This window comes from Caenorhabditis briggsae (genome assembly GCF_000004555.2).
Source record: "Caenorhabditis briggsae complete genome, chrIV, whole genome shotgun sequence".
Classification (NCBI taxonomy): domain Eukaryota; kingdom Metazoa; phylum Nematoda; class Chromadorea; order Rhabditida; family Rhabditidae; genus Caenorhabditis; species Caenorhabditis briggsae.
The window spans coordinates 6738449-6760520 of record NC_013487.2 but is presented as its reverse complement, the minus strand read 5'-3'; the positions used below and the strand labels follow the sequence as shown (position 1 = coordinate 6760520).

Here is a 22072-nt window from a genome sequence, read left to right as displayed (position 1 = left end):
ATTATTGAATGATCAAAAAACACAAAACAAAAAGTTTGAATGAAGACGGGTTCGAACCCGCAAAAGCAGATTCCTAGACCAGCGCACACACCACTCGGCCAACGAACAACATTTTGAAATTGCCATTGGTGACGGATAAAGCGAGATTTACATGGTTTATCGCTTGATTTTGGAGCACAAATATCTCGGCTCTCCGGGCCATTCAGCAAAATTTGAAAACTGTTCTGGAATCAAGAAGCAACCTTCTTTCCAGTGGACACATTTGTATGTCCCGCTCGCGAGCTAAGTTCTGACCATTCCCTAGTAAGTCAATATTTTAACAATATATTGCATTCAAATCTCCATAATAACCTACATGATTCGTACTTCTCGTCATCGATTTTTCTTATTTTCCGATAACTGCTTTGTTGTCTATTTCTCCACTAGTTCACCACAGAACGAGTAATAACTTTCTGGATTGCTTTTTGTTTGTTTTTCTCTGCCATCTACACAAAACTACGGCAGACCCCGTACCTTCTCTCTTTTTTTGTCTTCACCACAACATTGCGCAACAACACATAACCTGACTTTCTTGTTCCCGCCACGACTGTTATCATATTTGACCGACCGATTAAAGTTGGCCTAGCCATTACTAGATACCCGTTTTTGCATTCATTTTTCATTAGTTTGTAATGAATTTGCAATTGCTCTTCATATTCTTTTTCTTCAAATATGTCCATCATATAAAATATTAGTATATTCCAATTTATATGGCCACAGTCATATTAAAGTTTTGAATAGTGTAGCTGATCTTTTAACCGATGCCGGGCATGATGTGGTTAGTCTTTGATTGCTAGAAATGTTACTATTAGCATAAAAATTCAGACTCTATTTCGCCCAATCATCGAATCCACCCAACTGAACAAGTCATCTGTCAAAACTAAAAAAGTGATTTATATTCAACCGGATGAAAAGGTGGTAGAAAAAATGGGACAGATCGACAAGTTTTCTGGATATCTGTGGACATTGGATTCGGCTCAACCGTCCGCAATGATAGCCAAGTCAAATGCATTAGTGGGATTCTTTGGAACTCAATGTAAAAGTAGGTTTATATATTTGAAAATTAAAATGAAGAATAAGTAGAAAAAAACAGTTAGACTAGTCCGGTGATGACCCATACAAAGTTTTTTCCCTGATTTTGTCTTCGCTTTTGAACCGTCACTAGCTTTCCATTGCAATTGGGAGTGAGAAAGCATTTTTGGTCAATCTATAAAACGGAGGAAATGCAAAATTTCTGATTAATGCCACTTACGATTATACCCAGATGTTTTGCTGTGACACATGGGTATTTGAACTCTGCATGGGATTGTTGGTAGTTGGAGATTGGAGTCGTTATCTCCACTTTACCAAGAACAATGCTTCCCTTCATAAATGGAGCAATTGAACGCACATACTCAATGCATTCCCACTGGCCTGATGGCTGAAATTATTTATTTGAGAAAAAAAAACTCATCTCAATTTTTCTGCAATACCTGTTTCTGAAAAACTCCTTCGAAAAAATGACCCAGATTAAGTTCATAACCTGGAAGTTTTAATATGGAGTCTCTGAAAAGATGGCCTAGTTTTGAACGGATTTTTTTTGCAAAACTCACTGCTGAACATCACAAATCCACAGGAAATGGAATCTTGAACTCGGAGAATGTTCAAGAGCGGAATGAACGAAGGCTTTCATCTGAATTTCATATAAGTTTTTTTTTAAGAAACACAAATATTCTTCATACTTTTCTGGAAGGTTCTACATCGTGCACAAGCATTGGAGCTACTGCTGCAGCCGGAATCGCGTTTGGTTTCACTTTTAGAATTTTACTAATTGGCTTCAGCGGTTTGACTTCAGCTTTAGAAACACCAAGAATACCCCTTGGTTTCGGAGTTGGCGTGTCTTGCGTTAAATGAACTTCTGGTAGATTGTCGATTAATTGACTCATAGTTAGAGACATGGGTCTTGATGAGTTTTCGAGCTCCAGGTAATTTGTGCTAGATTGTTGCCCTTCAGACTTGATGGACGATGCCCTTGAATTCATATATTCATAGGCGCTCATTGGGTTCGGAATACCATCCCTTTTTGCTCTGTTTGTGGGGTTGTGAACAGAATAAAAGTTGTGAACAGCTGGAGTATTCATAACCAATAGAGACGCGGCTGTTGCTATTGCTTCAGCACATAGCGTTATGTTGTAGTTTGTGATTGAATCTGCTCTGAAACAATATTTGTTTTAAATATCAAAATTAATTAAGCACATACGCTTTTATAACAATTTCGTAACTTCCAAGAGGTAACTCTTGATTCACTGACTTCACTGGTCCGAAATCTTTTGTTCTGAATACAAGCACCCCTTCCGAGTCTCGAGTAGCTGCGGCAGATGCAAACTTCATCTAGAATACACTTTTTTGATTGCTGATTGTTCGAAAAATTAAATATAAGAACGTACTATTGCAAAATTATTTTCGACTTTTACATCCAATGGATACCGAATCCGAACAAAATCTTTCAATTTGTTTTGAGCGGTTAAGTTGGCCATGAGAAAATCCCCAAGAATGACACCGCTATTGCTCAGCTCACTCTCCAGAATGTCGAAATTTTGCCCGTTATAAGGGCTGAAGGAATTTTCAATAATAATTTATTCTGAATTTATTTTTTCTCACCTCATTCCGAATAGAACTAAATAAGTTACGCCATCGGCTCTATAGCATCTCCGTCCGGCTAGAAATTTGCGAGAGCCTTCCATTTCTTATTGCTCACTGCTTATAGGGATTGTAGTGGGAAAGAATGATTTTGGTTTATCAATTGAAAGAAAAAACTTTAGGAGAGAATTGGGAAAATCAAATATTGGTCAGAAGTGATAAGAGAGTAATACGCATTCGATAGAATTAAAAAATTCAACAAACAATCAACCGTCCAAAATTCCAGTTACACACCAAAAATAAGAATTATCATCGCCTCTCCATCTCTCCACTGTAATCGGTCTGCCAACACAGTTTGCTGGAAGTCGGAAGTTTTTATCGATCTGAAAAAATTAGATATAGTTCGAATACGTAAACCATTATTATTTTAATTACTATTCTTCCAATATAATCTGCATAAACCACTGGAAATTTCGAAGTTTCTGATGCTCCTTGATAGCTCAAAACGGGCAACGTCAGCTCGATTTTTTCACGAATTAGACTTCCTTCGATTAGTGGTTCGACTTCGTTCAAATATTTCACACATATCCATTTTTTATTCTGAAAAAAATCACAGTTTTGAACTTTTTTTGTATATAACGCTACCTTGCACACAAAGATTCCTTCAAAGAAGTGTCCTTTGTCCAAATCGTATTTGGGCGAACGGAGTATGGCTTCTCTATAAAATTTTGATAATTTTCATTTTAAGAAAAAAATAGCTAACTCTTGAATGTCACAAATCCATAGAAAATGTAGTCGATAAGTTTCAACGGTGTGAACATTGGTTACGAATGCGATCATCTAGAAATTTCCCAATTTTCTATCAAAATTCTGAATCCACTCACCTGTTTCTTTGGATCTTTTGGAACCTTCACTGCAAATCCACATCCAACAACAACATTTTTAATAGGAGTTGGCTGAGTTTCTTCAGGTTTAACTGTTCTTGGAAGAGGCATTGGAGGTTTCAAATCTGGTAATTTCGCAATCAAATCTTCAATTGATCCTGCTTCTGACATCGTCTGATTGCTGGGTCTGTACCGGTCATCTTCGGAAACTTTGGAATGAACGGACGCAGTCTCATAGATACTTTTATTTGTAACCGTCGAAACAGATGTGTATTTTGTGCTTGATGTTCTTGATGCCGGTTGAGGGTAGTTTTCGTATGCATTTGAATCTTGGGAACCAGACCTTGGAATCACTTCTGCACGGAGTGGAGATCTTTTGATGGAAGAGGAAAGGGATCTGAAAATTCCAAAATCGATAGGATCAAATTGAACAGTGTGCACTTTTTATCCCTGAAAATATTGCATAGAAGGCGTAGTGGGTGACAGTCTCGCTTTTTCTCTCCCGGCACACTCTCTCTGGAAACTTGAAAATATCCAAAAACCATTTCAAAGGGCTTACGATGTGATTTTGATCAAGTAGTTGCCTGGTTGTATATTTTTATCCACAGATATCACAATGCCAAATGGTTTCGTTCTGAATCCCACAGTTCCATCGTTACAGGGAACCAATTTATCCGTTGGAACTATCACCTGAACTTCAGAATTCCGATTTTGATTGAATATCTTTAAAACTCACGGAAGCGATATTTTCTTCAACTTTGACTTCTAATGAATAGTTTGTTAGTTTGAAATTTTTGACAACATCTGACGAAACAATTGTAGCCAATAGAAAGTTTCCCAGTGAAATCCCCCGTTCTGTCAGTTTCCTTTCGGTTACCCGATACCATTTGTCTTCGTGTGGACTGCAATTTTTTTCTTAAAATACCGTAATACCCGTATTAGAAAGGCCGACCCTCCTATTGTTCCTGTTAGAGGGACCTTCTGATACAGGTACTATAATTCTTAATTTCAAAAGTTCAAACCTCAACCCAACAATCACTATGAAGCTGACACCATCTGTGTAAAATCCACGACGCGCGGCGAAGAAAAGAATCGGTTCAGATTTTTCCATGGAATTCGCAAAACCGTGTAGAAATTTACAATGAGAAAGAGAGCAAAATGAAATTCAATAAAAATGCTGACCTCCATCGGAAGAGTTTCTGTTATCAATTGAGAGTTTTTTTTTTTGATAGTGGAAGAATGAGAATGTTTATTAAAAAGTCATATAATTACAGAAACTACACATGTTTTCTAAGGATTATATTTGATCTTCAAATATTTGACTAGAACTTTCTCCTTTCCTTCGAACCATTATTTTTTGAACTCTTTCCCAGCTCCTCTAGGTGCATTCAACCATCCTATTTTGACTTTATCCGCGTATTTCTCATCCGGATCGAACTGAAATGCTTTACAAGTTATTGAAATTACAATTGACTCTTTCGAATCAAGAACTCCAAACTCGGGATTCACATTGAATCGTTCTCGGTTATTAGTTTTGATTCCAACTTCGATGCGGTGTTCAGTGGGATTCGTGATTTTGATTTCGACGACTCTTTTCTTGTCAAAAGGAGAGTTCAAAAATAATTTTGATGTCGGTTCTGTCTCAATGTCTCCTGTTTTTGGAGGTTAAGCGATACTCACTTTTGACATCAATTGGTGTGGTGGCTTTTGTGGTGCAGCAGTCCGTTTTCCCTCAAAGTGAATAACTTTTCCGTTTTTAGTAACTACTGATTGAGACATTCTGAAATTGATAATTGATGAAAGTTAGAAGTTTAAAGGAGCATACAAATGAGCTGTGATCCAATGATTACCAGGCAACAGATCCTCTTTGCAAAAAACATATCCTAACGTTTTACAATGAAAAAGTTTAACTCCGTCGACGTCCTCGAGTGTTGCTTCCAGATTAACAAGCTGACATTTTTGTTAAAACTTCCGAGAATTTTCTCAATGAACGAAAACTTACAAAAGCAACATCGTCTTTTACTTCCACTTGAAACTTCTTCGGACTATCGAGAGGTTCAAAATCGTAGAGAACTCGTCTAGTTGTTCTTTTAGCTCGTAAAAAACTTCCCAAATACACGAAGGCGTCATTCAATTTCTTCTCTTCCACGTAAAAATGTCTTCCATTGTGTGGAGAGATGAGTATGAGACATATTTCACCAATGTAGTTAATTCGTCGACCAGCGAATAGAAAATATTTAAATTGTGTGGGCGGCTCTGGCTTCTTGATCGGGAGACTGTCAGAGGAATTCATTAGAGCACTTTCAGTTGTTATTTTTTTTTGCGGAACAATCGATGTAAATGTGGTTGAAGAGAACAACTAGACATGTGAGTATCAATTTGAGATGATAAGAGAAGAGTCAGCGCGAACATATTGATTTGAAAAAGAAATAGATGACAGATTGGCAGAAAAGCGGAAGAACCAAATACCTTAAAAACTCTAATATATAGTCCCTCCTAATTGAACGCCACCCCCCAATAGAACGTTCTCTGATAGTGAGCAGTGCTCTGAAAAATAGAATGCCACCCTCCAATTGAACGCCACCCTCTAATAGTGCGTCACCCCAAAAGGACATTTTCGTTTCACCTACTAATTGTTGTTGCCAGTACTGGCCAAAAAGAAACATTCAAATAAATAAAATAGTTGAAAATGGTCAAATTTGAATGTTTTGAACCTTTTTGAATATGTTTGTATGCTGAAAACATCTCACATCCCTGAACGAAATTTTTTCTGACGCTGTCGAATAATAGAATGCCAGCCTCTAATTGAATGCCACCCTTTAATAGAACGTTCTCCCAGCTAAGTATTGAAAAATAGAACGCCATGGTGTTAAATTAGAGTTTTTACGGTAATCAATTTTCAGAAGTTCTACAAGAGCGAGAAGTGTTAGATCAACTGAAAAATGAGAAATTCGATTTGGCAATCACTGAAGTTGTGGATGGATGTGCCTATGGTAGGACGATTACTTTCCTTTTTAAAAACTGAAAATTAATATTTTACAGCAATTTTTGAATACCTAAAAGTTCCCGCGCATATCACAGTGCTCTCGTGTGCCCGATTTGATCATGTCAGTGATGTTATTGGTCAGCCAATTGCTCCTAGTTATGTTCCAAGTAAGCGATTATGAGGTTGTCTTGAAAATTGATTCAAATAATATTTTTCAGGCACCCAATCATTTTTCAATGATCGAATGAATATTAAAGAACGATTCCTGAATGCTGTTCAGTTTTACTATGGCAGATATACATTTGCAAATATTCTGGACCATGAATTCGAAATGGCTAAAGAGATTTTGGGAATTGAAAGATCGTGGAGGGTAACAAAACTAACAAATACCGTTCATCAGAAGGAGTTTTGATTTCAGGAAACCATGCCAGAATCCTCATTCATATTTTCTAACCACATTCCTGTTTTGGATTTTCCTGCTCCAACATTCGACAAAATTATTCCCGTTGGAGGATTCACTGTGAAAACCAATGAGAAAGTTTTGAAATTGGATGAGGAATGGGATGAGATTCTGAATATTCGAAAGAAAAATGTACTGGTTTCGTTTGGATCTGCTTCCAAGTCAAAGGATATGCCGGAAGAGTATAAGTGAGTTCTGCAATTTAATTTTGATATACGAAAAACTAAATTTCAGACAAAGTCTTCTTCAAGTTTTCAAATCAATGCCTGAAATAACATTCATCTGGAAATACGAAGATTCGTCTGATAATATTGCAAAGGATCTCGATAACGTCTACACTTCTTCCTGGCTCCCACAAAACGAACTTCTCGCTGATCCAAGGATTACTGTATTCGTGACACATGGTGGTTTAGCAAGTGTCATGGAGTTGGCATTGATGGGAAAACCAGCGGTTATGGTGAGCTAAACCCTGTGCAGAGTTATTATAAAAATGGTTTTAGGTTCCAATATTTGCCGACCAGGGAAGAAACGCACAAATGCTAAAACGGCATGGAGGAGCAGCAGTCCTACAGAAAACTGATTTAATCAATTCTGATCTTGTACGAGACACCCTTCACGACGTGCTGACGAATCCGAGGTATTCGTTATTTTTCTGGAATTCGAATCCACAGAATTTTGTTTTATGCAGATACGCAAAAAATGCCAGAAGGGTCGCTGAGATGTTGAAGAATCTGCCGACGAATGCGAAGGAAGTTTTGGTGAAACACGTTGAATTTGCTGCCAGATTCGGGAAACTTCCATCAATGGATAACTATGGAAGACACCAAAATATTTTCGTCTACTACTTTCTGGATATTATTACTCTGTTGATACTAGTTTTAGTTCTAGTAATTTGCATCTTTGTGAAATTAGTGAAAACGATTCTTAAGTGTTTCAAGAATAGTAAGCCAAAGTTAGAATGAATAAATATTTATTTTTTAAAGAAGTTCAATGACAACCCATCTGTAATCATCTCCAACCTTACAGAGCTGAGTTTTGATTTCGCGTCCATTGCAGTCTTCAGAGAGTTTCTTCTTGTTGTCGATCTGCAAAAAAAATTACTTGGCTCTAAAATTTTCATTTAGAAAACTTACGATCTTTCCGAGATGCTTGGAATGGACTTGAGGATACCAATTTTTCGAAGCATCTTCTGGCTTATACTTCTCCACTGAAGTTCTCAGGACAACGTGATTTGCAACCATTTCTCCTTTCAGAAGAGGTTCAGCAGGTTTCATGTACTTCACACATTGCCATTTTGACTTCTCGTTTGGTGTTTCTTTGAAGATTCCTTCGAAAAAATGACCCAGAGCAAGAGTGTGAGCTTTCGAAGTGAATATGGATGTTCTAAAACATTCTTTGAATTAACAGACATTTTCTAAATATTGACAAACTGATGGTTGTCGCAAATCCACAGAAAATAAGTCGTATTTTGTCCTTTCGGAATCGAACTGTAGACGAATACGTTCATTTTCATTTTTTAAAATGAAACTTCAACTAAAGCTTTCATTACTACCTTTTTCTTTTTGCTGATGTTCAGGTTGCTCATTGCAAATCCTGTACCAACAATGACATCAGATGAGAATGACTTCATTGGTTCCTTGACGTCAGCACAGTACTTCATGCTATTGAATATTATGTTTTTCGTTGAAGAACGGAGAAAGAGGCGCGCGAGAGTTAAAGGCGCATAGACTTTCGGCGGCTTGTGGTCTCGCAACGATCACGACCGCCGGGCGTGAAAACGGAGTTTTCAAACCATTCTACGCAATTTTAACGAGGTCGTAGCCTGTTTTTCGTTTTTTTTTTGAGAGTTTTTTATTTTTTGCTGTTTGTTTAATTGTGTCGAAAACGGTAATAGTGAGATAATTAGGTTCTTTATCCGTCAATTTTCACTAATATATTGTTTAGGCGAAATCCGGAAGGAAAATGGCTGATGCTATCGATAAAGCAGCGTTGAAGGAGTTTGGAGAAGAAATTCTTGGCAAGGTAGCGGAACTAATCAATTTAGGAGTGGATAAGAAGAAGAAAGAGAAAGAAGTGGAAGAGGAGAAGCCGCCAAAAGTTTCGTCAAAAGGGATCCAGAAGAACATCGATTTTAATTTCAAAATAAAGAATGTTTTGAGTAAAGCGATGGCAGCCGATGATCTGGAGAATGGAGTGAAAGAGGTTCTGGAGTTAATCAAGTCTCGAAACGGAGAGTTGTTGTTGCTGGACTCGGATCCGAATTTGCTACAAACGAAAGAGAAGTTGGACGCGTTGAAGGCGATTTCTGGAGGAGATTCGGAAGGATCTTCGACTCAAGCCGATATGACGTCGATTCTGCTCCTGTCTAACCTTACTGGAATCGCTGGAAAGAAAAGTGGAGGTTATCATGGAGACGTAAAAAGAAGAAGACAAGACCCATTGCCAAGCAGACAACAGTGGTTTCGATCAGAGGGTGTTTTCCGAGGCCAGGGAAATACTCGGCAAAATGGAGGCCAAGGTTATGGAGGCAGAGACGGCAAGAGAAGCATCCGCTGCTACAAATGCCAAGGATATGGGCACTATGCCAATGATTGTGAACAACGAAGGTAAGTGTTTTCCGGAGAGACTTTCCGAAGCCATTGAATTTTGGGAAAACATTTGTAATGTAGAATGGGTGTTGAGTGTAATTGAGGATGGTTATAAAATCCAGCTGAATTCAGAGACAATTTTACCAGAACCACAAGGCCTCAGGCCGTCGGTAAAACGACATGAAGAGTTCTTGATTGCAGAAATTAAGCGGTTGGAGGAAGAAGGTGTTGTCGTCAGAGTTGAAGAAGAGCCGAGATGTGTGTCCCCGCTCCACGTTGTGGAACAAGGTAAGAAAAAGCGGATGATTTTGGACTTGAGCGAGCTTAATGAGAGCCTGGTTCCTCCTCGATTTAAACTAGAGAATTTGAAGACAGCCTGGCCTTTTCTAGAAAATGCGAAATTTGCGGCCACTTTCGATTTCAAATCAGGCTATCATCATATAAAAATTCATCGCGATTCAAGAGATCTTCTCGGTTTTTCGCTGTCGAACCCTCCCGCCGCCCCATATTTTTTGTTTAAGGGTTTACCTTTTGGTTTGTCAATTGCCCCTTGGCTTTTCACAAAAATTTTTAAAGTCTTAGTTCAAAAATGGCGTGCGGAGGGTATAAAAATCTTTTTATATCTTGATGATGGATTAGTTGTGGGTGAGACGGAGAGAGAAGTTGCGAGAGCAGTGAGAAAGGTGAGAGAAGATCTGCATAATGCTGGTGTGTGTGTGGCAGAAGAAAAGTCGTTCTGGGTGCCAGACGCTAAGTTTACGTGGCTTGGTTATGAATGCGACCTGGTCGCGAAAGAGGTTCGTGGAACCGAGAAGAGAATGGCCACGTGGTGGTCTGCTCTTGATGAGTTGAGGAGGAGCCTGGCTCCAACGGTTCTGGACCGTATGAAGTTTTTGGGATGCCAGGCATCATTTGAGCTTGTCACAGGTGACATTGGTGTGGCGAAGGCAAGATGGATGATGCAGGTGGTCGGCGAAAACCAGAAGAAGAAGAGTGAGTCGAAGATGGCAAGGAAGAACAAGTCTCCAGGTGAGGAAAAAGAGATTGAGTTCTGGAGAGCGAGAGGCGCAGAACTTTTGAGAAGAAATTTATTAGAAGTTGAGTCAAAGCCCGACTTATTCCTGTATACCGATGCCTCTGCGCGTGGTATTGGAGGCTTGTTAAAGAATGAGAGGCAGGATATTTTGTGGAAAATGACAGAAATCGGCGATGGAAACTTTGAAAAACAGTCGAGCGCTTGGAGAGAGTTGACCGCGGTCGAAGTGGCTTCGGCGAGAATAAGTTCAAACCTGAAAGGGAGAGTTCAGGTGTTAGTCGATAGTCAGGCAGCCGTGAGCGTGTTGAGAAGAGGCTCCATGAAGCCAGAGCTGCATTCTTTAGCTGAGAGAGTGTGGCATAACTTGGAGAACGTCGGTGAGAGCTCGTTTTTGTGGATTCCTAGAAAGGAAAATGTAGAAGCGGACGAAGCGAGTGGAAACTTTGATTTTGATGACTGGGGAATAGCTGAGCGAGTGTTTAGTCAAGCGCAGAGAATGTGGGGCGAGATAAAAGTGGACTGGTTCGCAGATGCGAATAATAAGAAGACGGAATTGTATTTTCTAGATATCCCGAGTTTGGAACGAGCGGAGTCAACGTCTTCGAGCACGTCGAGAGAGCAGAGCGAATGGGACTTCCTTGGTTAGTACCTCCACCAGTTTTGATACCTCAGTTAATAAAAATTATGAGGAGAAGGAGATTGAGAGGCGTGCTAGTTGCCCCGTTGTGGAAAAGTCATATTTCTTATCAGGCGCTTGTAGATTATTCAGGGAGGTTCATAAGGGAAGTAAAAGACTATATTATCTACGAGAAAAACGATTGTATTTTCATTCCCGGGGAGGGATCTAGGCATTGCGAGGCTACTAACTCAAAATTTTGTAGGTCCGATTTTATTCTAGCATTTTTAGATTTCACTCAATAGGCCCCAGGCTTTGCACTTGTTTCTACCTTATTAATTGAACGTAAAACCTATGTATAATGAACTTGTAAGATCAAAACCCTCTTTCAAAGTGATGAAACAAAAAAACATATTCTCTTGGAGCGTAGAGGAAAGAGAATATTATGTTTTTCGTTGAAGAACGGAGAAAGAGGCGCGCGAGAGTTAAAGGCGCATAGACTTTCGGCGGCTTGTGGTCTCGCAACGATCACGACCGCCGGGCGTGAAAACGGAGTTTTCAAACCATTCTACGCAATTTTAACGAGGGTCCCAGCCCGCCCGCCCGGGGAAGAGGAATAAAGAAGGGCAAAAGAGTTTATAAACTAATTTTCAGAAGGCCCCAAAAAGGATTACATCGAAGAGATCGAGAGACAAGCAGGGAAAGAATTCCAGACGCACCTGGACAAGCTCAAAGCGGCTCCACTGGAATCTAAGGCCTCGTCGACTGCTCTGGCTTATAAAGCAGAGAACAAGAGGAGGAAGGATTGGATAATTGAGAAGAGACTTCCGTTGAATGAGTCTTCCTTTTTGTTGTATTTGGTCGATCGAGCGAAAGGAATTGGAAGCAGCGCTCTGTCGAAAATATCGGCTGCATATCAAGCTGCAATCTTTTCCTTTCACGTCATGCTGAGAGCTTCGGAAGCCGCCGAGATCAAGTGGGAAGGAGTGACGCAAAAAGATGGGATGATTGAGGTACACGTGGAGAAGGCCAAGAATGACCAGTGGAGACTAGGACGATCATCGTTCTTCAACTATGATCCAGGAAGTGACGCGGATATTCTCATGTGTAGATGGAGGATTCACTCAAGAGGAAAGTGTCCGTACGTTTTCTCGAATCTTGATGGTTCAAAGAAACTGACGAAATCGTCGATCTCTGCACTAGCCACTAAGATGCTGGCGGCAATTGGAAAATCTGGAGCCACCCATCACGCTTTCCGGAGAGGAGGAGCGAATCACATGAGGGCGACAGGATATTCAATGGAGGAGATTCAAGCAAGAGGGAGATGGAGATCGCTGGCAGGTCTACAACGATACATCAAGGATGTGCCGAGAGCCCAAGGATGCCTGCATCCCCAAGAGAACGGAATTGGAGTCGAGGAGGACGACGAAGATTTCGAGTAATAATTATCATTTTAGTTTATTGTTGATTAACTAGTGTTTTGTGTTTATACTAATTTATCGATATCGCTTCATACTTTTATCATGTTCCATTTCTATCGACTCTCAAACCCCTTGTTTTTACTAGTAGTTTGAGCTGAACTCAAAGCATAGCGCTGTCATGTACTAACACCATCATACGACCTTATTAATTGAACGTAAAAACCTTATTAATTGAACGTAAAACCTATGTATAATGAACTTGTAAGATCAAAACCCTCTTTCAAAGTGATGAAACAGAAAAACATATTCTCTTGGAGCGTAGAGGAAAGAGAATATGTATTCTTCGCTTGGTTTGGTTCTGGAAACATTTTTGATTCTTCAAACCATATGTTCATTTGTAATCACTGAACTTACGCCCTGATGTTGATTCGATATTTCCCAACTGGAATATTCTGTTTTATCGATCTGACAGATCCGAAAGCTTTCACTCGGGAAACCAAAACTTCATCCTCGTTTTTCTCTAAATCAGCTTCTTGGTCTTCAATCGTTGCCGTATTCCCATCCACATTCACTGTGAACTTGTAGTTCACTTTGTCGAAATTCTCAACTGGTTTTCCCATGGGAACAGAAGCGGACAAGAAGTCACCCAGTTTGATTCCACGTTTTTTTAGTCTGCTCTCGCGTACCGAAAATGACAGATTGTTGATTGTTCTGATAAAATCGCATAATATAAATTTCTGAATTCCGTTCTTGACTTACCCTAATCCAATGATATTCAAAAAGATTTCTCCATCAGTATAGTATCCTAGATATCCAGCAAAGAAATATTTGTCCGGGACAGCAGCCATCGTTCGAGAAGAAACGATTGAAATGAAATTTCTGGTATCAGTTTGTGGTATGAAGAGTTCAGAATAGGCCGATTATGACGAGTGGGAGGAACTAATCGAAGCATGCTGGCGTTTCAAAAAAGTATTTTTCCGATAACTTTATTTGTAAAAAAAAATCTTTAAATGTTTCATGTTATTCACTTCTAAATAAATAACTCACTATCAGGGAATTTTTTCGATGTGGACAAACAAAATTTGGCCCCAATGGGTGACATTTTGGAAAACCTAGTTTTTTCATGTTAACCCCATGGCAAAGAAATCCCTGACAATGAGTCAAAAAAAAAACTTAAATAATTATCCGGAATTGTTATAATGTTTTAAAGTTGATTTTTCTCAAAACGTTCAAGTGGTTCTTCAATTATCCAGAATCTCAGTGATAACCCAAACAAAATCCTTTTGTTCGATTCCACGGCGTTGAATGTTCACCATTCTTCCATTGAATTCTTTGCTCAATTTTGTGGCATCAGTCTCTCCTTCCAACTGAAATTTCAAATTTTGGAAGAGTTTCAAAAACTTATAAAACTCACAACTTCTCCGATATACTTAGCCATCGCATGTGCGTATTTCATATTTCCTTTTGCTGGTTCATATTTATCGATTTTGACAGTAAAGTATATTTTTCCATTTGGTCTGATTCCACCAGTAAACGGTGCTGGCTCGAGTGGTTTTTCATATTTCAAACAGGTGCACTTTCCATCTGGCTTCTTTTTGAATATCCCTGTGAAAAAGTGTCCAGGTTCCAGAGAATGAGCATTTGACACGAAAAGTCCTTCGCTGAAATTTCAAATTCAAACATTCCGCAAGGAACTAGATATCGATTACGTCTTTGAGTCAAGATTCCAGAGATAATAATGTGTTCCAATTGGTTTGTCCACTTTACTCAACACAACCGCTCTATTCTTGACCGGTTCTTCTCTTTTCCCTGCCTGTGCAAATCCTTCTCCAATTATTTTATTCTCTGCAGGAGGTGCAGCAAATCCAGCCCCTGTTATGACTTTTTGTATTTTTGGCTCGGGACTAGTGGCTTCGAAGTGTATAACTCTTCCGGGTTTCAGTGGGAGTGGAGTGTCGAGTCTGAAGTTATTTCTAGATTTTGAAGGAGGAGGGACAGGAGAATTTTCGGATTTTTTTTGGAGTTATTGGTTGCATTCTGACGTGACAGTGAACTTTGTTTAGTGTTCACACAGCTATCACATCGATCAGCCGCTCTAGCTTCGCCGTGGCTTAGTCGGTAGTAGCACCACGCCTTCCATACTCAGCACACAACTCCTCGAGAGGCTACCGTAAAACCCGTTAATAGATGGCCTCCACACTGTTAAGTTTGAGTTCAATCATCTTAATTTTTTATGCAAGATATCAAAAAAGTGCCAACTGACAAACTTTTTACCATAATTTCAAAAATACTTTTTTCAGTTAAACACGTTTGATGCCTTCAACAGAAACCGAGATAAATCGGCTTAAAGTTGACGGTTTGGGTGGCACTCTATTGGTGTGTTTAAAATCAATTTATTGTGATTTTGTGGGTGGATATCGTGTGGGTTTTTGGTTTTCTTACTAGTTTTACAAGACTGTTGAAGTTTGAAACACCTAGCCTTCAACATTTTTTCAAATTTGAATTCCTTTTCAGAATCCTTGAGAAGTTCGTATTGTTATAAAAAGATTTCGGTTTCAAGTAGTAGGTAAATCTTTTTGGATTTTTCAATTCCCATTGGTTGCGGCGACGAAGTCGGACAAAAAATTAAAATTGATATTCGAAAGTCTGATTCACGAATATTGGTATTTAAACTCATGATTGTCTAACATAACTGTCCTTGATGGTTATACCGAATTCTAGAACTTTTAAAAGCATATCTAAGAAAATCAAAAATCATTGAAGATGTGACTCCGCCCATCTACCCGTTCTCCGATCCCATTATACTCCCATCCGAACCCATCCCGTACTTACAAATTCAATCTGATTTTGTAGTCTCCTTGTGGTAAGTTGCTATCATGACATATGGAATCTCCAAAGAGTTTATTTTGGAACACAAGAGTTTCGTAGACCAAATTCAATTTGGACATCAAATTTGTCACCTGAAAATGCTCTGATTATTTCTATTTACATTTTTCATTAATCTCACAAAAGCCACATTTCCTTCCACTTTGACCAAGATGTTTGCAGAATGTTCGGTTCTTCCAAACTCGCACAATTGATTATTACCATCAACTTTAGCATGTAGAAAATCTCCTAGTTGTATGTTATATTTATTGCGAAGTTCTACTTCATTGTTCTCGTATCGTTCTCCGGTCCATGGATCCACGATGACCAGATTCATTACTCCATCTATTTCTTTTCTTCTGGCAGCCAGATAGAATTTCTTTTTGTCGGCGTTCATTTTTATTCAATGATTTTGTTTTCAGTTTGATACTTTCTTTAGATATATTTAAATGTAGTTCCGGAGATGACTCCCTAAAATATCACAATATGAGACAATTAAATCTAACAAAAAAAAAAGAAAAAGAAAAAAAAGTTTCGTACTGCGTTTGCATGATACAAGTCGAGGCAGTTGTGTATACTGACAGTGCCTTTGATAATAAAAATTTTGTTATCGATGCAGTTTTGTTTGCTCTTCCTCGTGGCCTATGGACAATGAAGTCTGGGAAAGTGAAAGTTTTCTTATGCACACTTATGAAACTTTAAAAAATTCTGAGCTGTAATCTTTGTTTTTTTTGTGCTCTATTCCCTTCAGTTTTTCGAGATTTCTCTGGATTATTAGGAAATCTGATTCAAATTCCGCGCCGAAAATCTCTCAAATGTCCGAGAAAACGCAGATGGCCTAGAGATCCAAACGTCGTGTACTCCACTCGGACAAACCAAACATTTATTTTTTCCCTGTCGCCTGATGTTTTCTTCTACTTTCTTTGTTCTCGAGCGAATTTTGCAAAGATTCTAAATAAAAATTGTTTCAAAATAATTTTGTCGAATAAAAAAAAACAATCATCGCTCAATATTTTCCAGTACCTCTCGTATAGATGAGTATAGCTGTAAATAATGGATTCACAATATTCAGAAGATGTACACAACGATTTTTGAGTAGTTTCAATATGGTGAGTTCTTGGTATTTTTTATTTTATTAAAAATTTAAGTTTACAGAGTCGTCCCGTAGAGCCGGAGCCGGGATTGTGTTGCCAAGAAGGGTGCGCGAGTTGTGTATGGCTCGTTTACGCTCAAGAACTTCTCGATTATTATCGTTAGCTTTTTAAGCGTTCAGAAAACAATACAAATGCGAATTTTCAGGTCAAAAGTACCCGAAAGACACAGCAGAACGTGTGAAAGAGCAGATTCAGGATAAAATCGAATCTCCGTCGGTCAAGGAATACGTGTTGATGGAGTTGGCGATGTCGGAAAAACGATATAAAGAGATGGCGATGATGAGCAAATAGAAGAAGAAACCTGGATAAATAAATAGGAATCAATTTCATTTTGAATTGAAACATTCAGTGTAATTTCGTGTAGCCATAATATTAGCTGGTAAATAGAAAAATTCGAAAAAAATATATAAATAAATTTTCATAAACCCGAATTGAAAAAATACACATAATAGAGAGAATTAGAAAGTTATAAAAAATCTAAATGCAACTTTCAGATTGTTTCCTATCTTTCTGTAATTGTCAGAAATCCGTATGAGCCATGGTTGTGGGAGGCATAAGGGATGGACGCGTTTGGGAGAGAATCGAATGATATTCGTCTTTGTCGGAACGAACGAACGGAAGCCACCGGAAGGCGTGGTGGAAACCGACACGGAATCTGGAAATATTTTATGTTAGCGAATGTAGTTTCGTCACAAGACACGAACATAAACTCTATGGCTTCTGATGTTCTGGTCTTATAATTCAATCTATCAAGTATGTCTAGTTTTCCCAACGTCAACATCATGCTGATTCGGAGAGATTGGATGCATAATAACCTACCTCTTGTTCATAAAATAATAAATGACTGGATTGAAAACAGTCGACGACATTCCCAACCAATAGATGTTGATGTAAATGTACAAACTGAGCATTTTGTTTCCAATCGGCTCAACCAAATGTAACGTCAAGTAGTAGGCGTTGTATGGGAACCAGACAATCATGAAAATGAACACAACGACAGCCAACATGATCGATGCCTTCTTTTTGGCTGCAACTGATTTCGCATGACGAACGTCTCCAACGGTTTTGTCCTGAAAGTCGGATTTATATCTTTTTTTTTGTTGCGTTTTACTGTTATATAGAAGAGAAAGTTGATCTACTTGCTCTTTATTTTTTAATAATCCTTTGTCAAATTTCCTGAACCCCTTCTCACCTTTCTTAGTTCCACTCCGACTCTATAATAGGCTGCTGATAGAATGCACAAAGGAAGAATATACTGGAATGTTATCAATCCGTTGTTATATCTGAAAAAAAAAAGAATTTCATAGAATCTTTTTTCATAATAACTCACATTTGCCCGAGAACAGATTCATTTCCACCTGGATAATTGTCAGCCAGACAGAGAGGATTCTCGTAGAGAGTTGTGCCATCATAGAAGTAGTAGACGTCTACCTGTAGTTTTATCGAATGATTGCGATAGTTTTAGCTTGTATCAACTGTACCTTGGACGCCAAAAAAGCTGGAACTCCGAACAAGAAAGCCAAAAACCAAATCATGATGATAATGGTGACAGTCGACCTCTTACCAGGTCGCTTTTTCAGCGGATGCATTATCGCGTAGTACCTGAAATTGGAAATTTCAGCTTCAATAATTTTTTTCTATTTGAAATCACCTCTCAATGCTCATGACAATCATTGTGAACACGCTGGCACAGATCGGTGTGATTCCCATCAAATTGTTGATTCGACAATAGAAACTTCCGAACCTGGAACGTTTTTGTTGTTGTATTATTTCCCAATTTCAAAAGTAACACACTCACTTCCACACATAATAATAGTTATAGGACCATGAGAATCCAGTGTTGAAGACTGAAATCGAAGCATCGGCAACGGCCAAATTGAATAGATAGTAGTTCGTGACACTTCGCATTTGACGATGGTACAAGATGATCCTGAAATATACAGATTGGAATTTAAAGAAATTTGAGCTGAAAACTCACCACATCACTGTAAAATTGCCCATAAGCGCTAAGAATATCGTCATGGTGAATAGGATTCCGTAGAAGATTTGGGAAAATATGGGATGAACGAATGGAGTTGGTTCGAAGATGAAATAGACGCCGTGGGTGAGATACATTTGATCATAGAACATTCCAAATGTGCAGTTGGGATATGACCCATTTAGGAGCTACAATAACTTGTTTGATGTACAGTAAACCCTGTAAAAGAAGGGCACCCTAACATTTAACGTTGATCCGATTTTTCAGTTTTCATCCCATTTAATCAATTCCGCTCCCATAAAAAATTAAACATTGTGACTCATTATTATTCTTTCTGTCAATTACTTCCTCCAGACTACTCTCCACTTATTACAATTACTACTTCCCCATCTCCTGTTTTTCTCATATCTTTCCAGCAGATGCTTTCTAAATGTCCTTTTTTCTTCTGTTACTCATAAAGTTCCTTATACTACAATCTTTTGTTATTCATGCCTATTTTTCTTGTAGTAAGTGATGCAAGAACTACAAAAAAGACACGTGGATTTTTGATTTCTATGAGCCTGGAAGGTTCCATCTAAATGATCAAGAGGAGGAGAACAAAGCTGAAAGTTCTAAAGTTCAGACTTCTTGCTGCTTTTTAGTTACTCTCCTGGCAGGATTTTTTATTCTTGCTTTCAGTGATCACGGTATTTAGTACAGTAATCCTCTGTGTAAGGAAAATAACTCACTTTATCGGCTGAACACCTCAAGTCCACTTCGTTCAAACTTGATGGTAGTGGACAGATCATTCTGGAAGAAAACATACATATATTATCATAAAATTATATACTGTAAGCTGGAATCGCATGAAAAATGAACACAGATGAAAAATGAAATATACTTCCCGAGAGCTCAGAAAAGCTACAAAAAACCTTTTCTGGTTATTTTCACCTGCAACCTCTTCGATTTGATTTGATCGTTTGAAGTTTGAAAACGGAAGAAGAAGAAGAAATTACTATTTGAACTGGGGACAAAACCAGGAAGAAGAAAATTCAAAAATAAATTTAGCTTTTTTTTGCACCAGGGATTTTTTGGCTCATCCAGACAAGGATGTATATTCTTTTTTCTGTTATCTTGACTCATTTTCTTATCAGCTGAGAGGGCAAAAATACAAAAATGTAATTGTAGGATTCCGGAGGGAAATAACAAACAAGACAGAGATCAGAATGTTCCGGTTCTTGAGAATAGTAAATGAACAGGAAGAGAAAGGGTAGGATTTTCAGACAAATCAGAAACCACAAAACTTGAAATCTTACGGACCGTACGGATACTGTGAATTCTTCCAAAAGATGCTTACTATTAGTGAATAAGAAATTGAACCCAGGAAACATAAAGGACGGGGGTAAATGAAATGAAAGCGTCCAGAAAAAAGTGAGTTGTTGAAGGAAGAAGCAGAAAAAAGTTTTGGAGTGTATTTAGAGAGAAAGAGAGGAAATAGTAATTGGATAAGGCAGGTTGCGGAAACTCTTTCAGACACAAAAATAAAAAAAGAGAATAGGGAGCAGCAGTAAAAATAGAAGAAGATGAAGAAATAAAGGAAGAAGAGGAGTACTCGGAAACAGGAAGTTATCCAGAAAGAGGTGCCTTCCAACTTTTATTATTGGTTGAGAAAGGAAGGTCATGATCTGAGGATTCTTGTTCAAGACCTTAGTTTCTAGAGAACTCTAAATTATCTTTTCTTTTTTGGTGTTAAAACTGATAGCACACACTTAAAGGCTAACATTCAATTTACAGTTTCAAATTTTTGTTTTAAAACTGTTCGTTTGGAGTTTTGGAATTTTGAAAGCCTCGTTCTTGGGAAGTATAACAAAATGAACCTTGAAAAAACTGAAAGCTCCAGAATTCCAGGCGTTATATGACTCGCTTATATATACCAATCAACTTTTTCATCTCTATTTAAATGTCACGTCACAGAAAAATCACCTGGAACTCCAGATAAACGGTGTGTGTTCAAGAGGAAAGGTCAAAATCATGGAAGCCAATGAATTCTGGTTCAGAAAAACTAGTTTTTGAGGATGGATTGGTTTTTGAACCAATTGAAAAAAAGGGAACTGTCTAGAAACATCCAATTTTCGTGATAAATAGCCCAACCCTCAAAAAACCTGAAATAAAAGGGCCCAAACTTTATTTTTGAGTCAGTTTATCTCAGTTCCTGTGAAAGATACAAAAAGGTTGTAAACTGACAAATCATTTATCGTTTTATCACAAACACTTTATCAGTTAATACATTTCTAATACCTCGCATAGGAGCCAAGAAAAATTAAATCAGATCAAACTTGAAAGTCAAGGGCGCCCTTCTATTACAGGTTTTACGATACATAAAATAATCAAACCTCCAGAATACACAAAACGAATATTTGCTATTAACTTCAGAGTATTCTACAACATTTTTAATTTGCAAACGAAATATCTTGATTGAAAAAAGTGAAAATTCAATTGAGGCACTGATCACAAGTAGACAACGGACATAATTTTATGATCAGATCACCTATCTGAAATGTGTCTGACAATCAGCTCAAGTTCAACCCACTCAACCCCTTCTGCCCTCATCTAATTACCCAAATTCACGTCATTAAAGAAACACCTGGATGCTTTTTCTCCGGTCAAGAAGGTCGATGAAAGAGGAAAAGAAATATGATTTGAGGAGCAATAAACTGTACCGCGAAACCTGTAATAGAAGGGCCAAGCTTGCTTTTAACTTTGGGCCAATTTATATCGGTTACTGTAAAAATATAAAAATTGTAAACTAATAAATTGATCATCAAGAGGTGTCAGAGGTGTTTTGCCTGTTGGAACATTTTTGATATCTTGCATAGGAATTGAGATAATAGCCCGGGCCCGGCCCGGCCCGGTAGCAAAAAGTTTGTCATTTTGAGCCAAATTTTGAGCTCTCAATACAATTTTCTCCATTTTTTTGTGTTTTTGGATTGTTTGTCTGTTTGATCAAAAAATATCAAAAAAACTCGGAAAAAAATTTTTTGATCGAAAAAAATCACATAACACGGTCTCCCACAGAACAGTTCCAAACTGCAAATTAATTTTTGATCTACAGAAAAAAATTTGGCGCGATCACAATTGCAAGTCTAAAGCCGTATTTTCAAGATTTTTTATCTGATTTTGTGGAGATTCAAGATGATTCAAATGATTCTTAAAAAATTAATTAGTAGATAGAATCATGTATAGTCCTTTTCCGGAGGAAAATATTCCAAATAATGCCAGTTTTCAAGATTTTTTACAGAAAAAAATGTATCTCCTTTTTCAGTTTTTAACATTTCTAGAAGTTTTATATTTCAAAAGAACCGCGATCGTTTGTTCTTCATATTGTACGAATGAATTTTTAATGCGTCTGATAAAACTTTTTTTATAATGAATTCCACCACATGGAGC

At 38.1% G+C, this 22072-nt stretch overlaps 9 protein-coding genes across 9 annotated transcripts; 3 read left to right on the top strand and 6 right to left on the bottom strand.

Moving 5' to 3' along the window:
• Positions 1-1132: 1132 nt before the first annotated feature.
• On the bottom strand, positions 1133-2762 carry CBG05496 (the record flags this gene model as incomplete). Its single annotated transcript, XM_002633568.1, has 8 exons — positions 1133-1246; positions 1292-1459; positions 1512-1584; positions 1632-1711; positions 1761-2232; positions 2279-2409; positions 2466-2631; positions 2680-2762. The coding sequence occupies 8 exons, from the start codon at positions 2760-2762 to the stop codon at positions 1133-1135; spliced, it is 1287 nt and encodes a 428-aa protein (XP_002633614.1).
• Positions 2763-2924: 162 nt separating this feature from the next.
• CBG05497 lies at positions 2925-5321 on the bottom strand (the record flags this gene model as incomplete). Its single annotated transcript, XM_045235380.1, has 7 exons — positions 2925-3041; positions 3094-3258; positions 3304-3376; positions 3422-3498; positions 3543-3939; positions 4102-4232; positions 5223-5321. The coding sequence occupies 7 exons, from the start codon at positions 5319-5321 to the stop codon at positions 2925-2927; spliced, it is 1059 nt and encodes a 352-aa protein (XP_045092962.1).
• A 207-nt stretch (positions 5322-5528) lies between these two features.
• Positions 5529-8112, top strand: CBG05498 (the record flags this gene model as incomplete). Its single annotated transcript, XM_045235379.1, has 8 exons — positions 5529-5597; positions 6421-6535; positions 6585-6695; positions 6747-6898; positions 6947-7176; positions 7223-7445; positions 7489-7890; positions 7972-8112. The coding sequence occupies 8 exons, from the start codon at positions 5529-5531 to the stop codon at positions 8110-8112; spliced, it is 1443 nt and encodes a 480-aa protein (XP_045092963.1).
• On the bottom strand, positions 7966-8501 carry CBG05499 (the record flags this gene model as incomplete). The annotated part of the gene is made up of 3 exons (XM_002633571.1): positions 7966-8073; positions 8122-8371; positions 8419-8501. 3 exons carry the CDS (start codon positions 8499-8501, stop codon positions 7966-7968), a joined length of 441 nt encoding a protein of 146 aa, XP_002633617.1.
• A 449-nt stretch (positions 8502-8950) lies between these two features.
• Positions 8951-12670, top strand: CBG05500 (the record flags this gene model as incomplete). The annotated part of the gene is given in 3 exon segments (XM_045235377.1): positions 8951-9594; positions 9614-11253; positions 11883-12670. The coding sequence occupies 3 exon segments, from the start codon at positions 8951-8953 to the stop codon at positions 12668-12670; spliced, it is 3072 nt and encodes a 1023-aa protein (XP_045092964.1).
• Positions 12671-13059: 389 nt separating this feature from the next.
• CBG05501 lies at positions 13060-13497 on the bottom strand (the record flags this gene model as incomplete). The annotated part of the gene is made up of 2 exons (XM_002633573.2): positions 13060-13360; positions 13409-13497. The coding sequence occupies 2 exons, from the start codon at positions 13495-13497 to the stop codon at positions 13060-13062; spliced, it is 390 nt and encodes a 129-aa protein (XP_002633619.2).
• A 393-nt stretch (positions 13498-13890) lies between these two features.
• CBG05502 lies at positions 13891-15911 on the bottom strand (the record flags this gene model as incomplete). The annotated part of the gene is made up of 5 exons (XM_045235376.1): positions 13891-14016; positions 14064-14310; positions 14359-14610; positions 15482-15609; positions 15657-15911. 5 exons carry the CDS (start codon positions 15909-15911, stop codon positions 13891-13893), a joined length of 1008 nt encoding a protein of 335 aa, XP_045092965.1.
• A 709-nt stretch (positions 15912-16620) lies between these two features.
• On the top strand, positions 16621-16959 carry CBG05503 (the record flags this gene model as incomplete). Its single annotated transcript, XM_002633575.2, has 3 exons — positions 16621-16623; positions 16670-16766; positions 16814-16959. The coding sequence occupies 3 exons, from the start codon at positions 16621-16623 to the stop codon at positions 16957-16959; spliced, it is 246 nt and encodes an 81-aa protein (XP_002633621.2).
• A 228-nt stretch (positions 16960-17187) lies between these two features.
• On the bottom strand, positions 17188-19434 carry CBG05504 (the record flags this gene model as incomplete). Its single annotated transcript, XM_002633576.1, has 9 exons — positions 17188-17323; positions 17488-17738; positions 17861-17951; positions 17999-18099; positions 18150-18270; positions 18320-18412; positions 18467-18598; positions 18647-18834; positions 19375-19434. 9 exons carry the CDS (start codon positions 19432-19434, stop codon positions 17188-17190), a joined length of 1173 nt encoding a protein of 390 aa, XP_002633622.1.
• Between the last annotated feature and the right edge of the window lie 2638 nt (positions 19435-22072).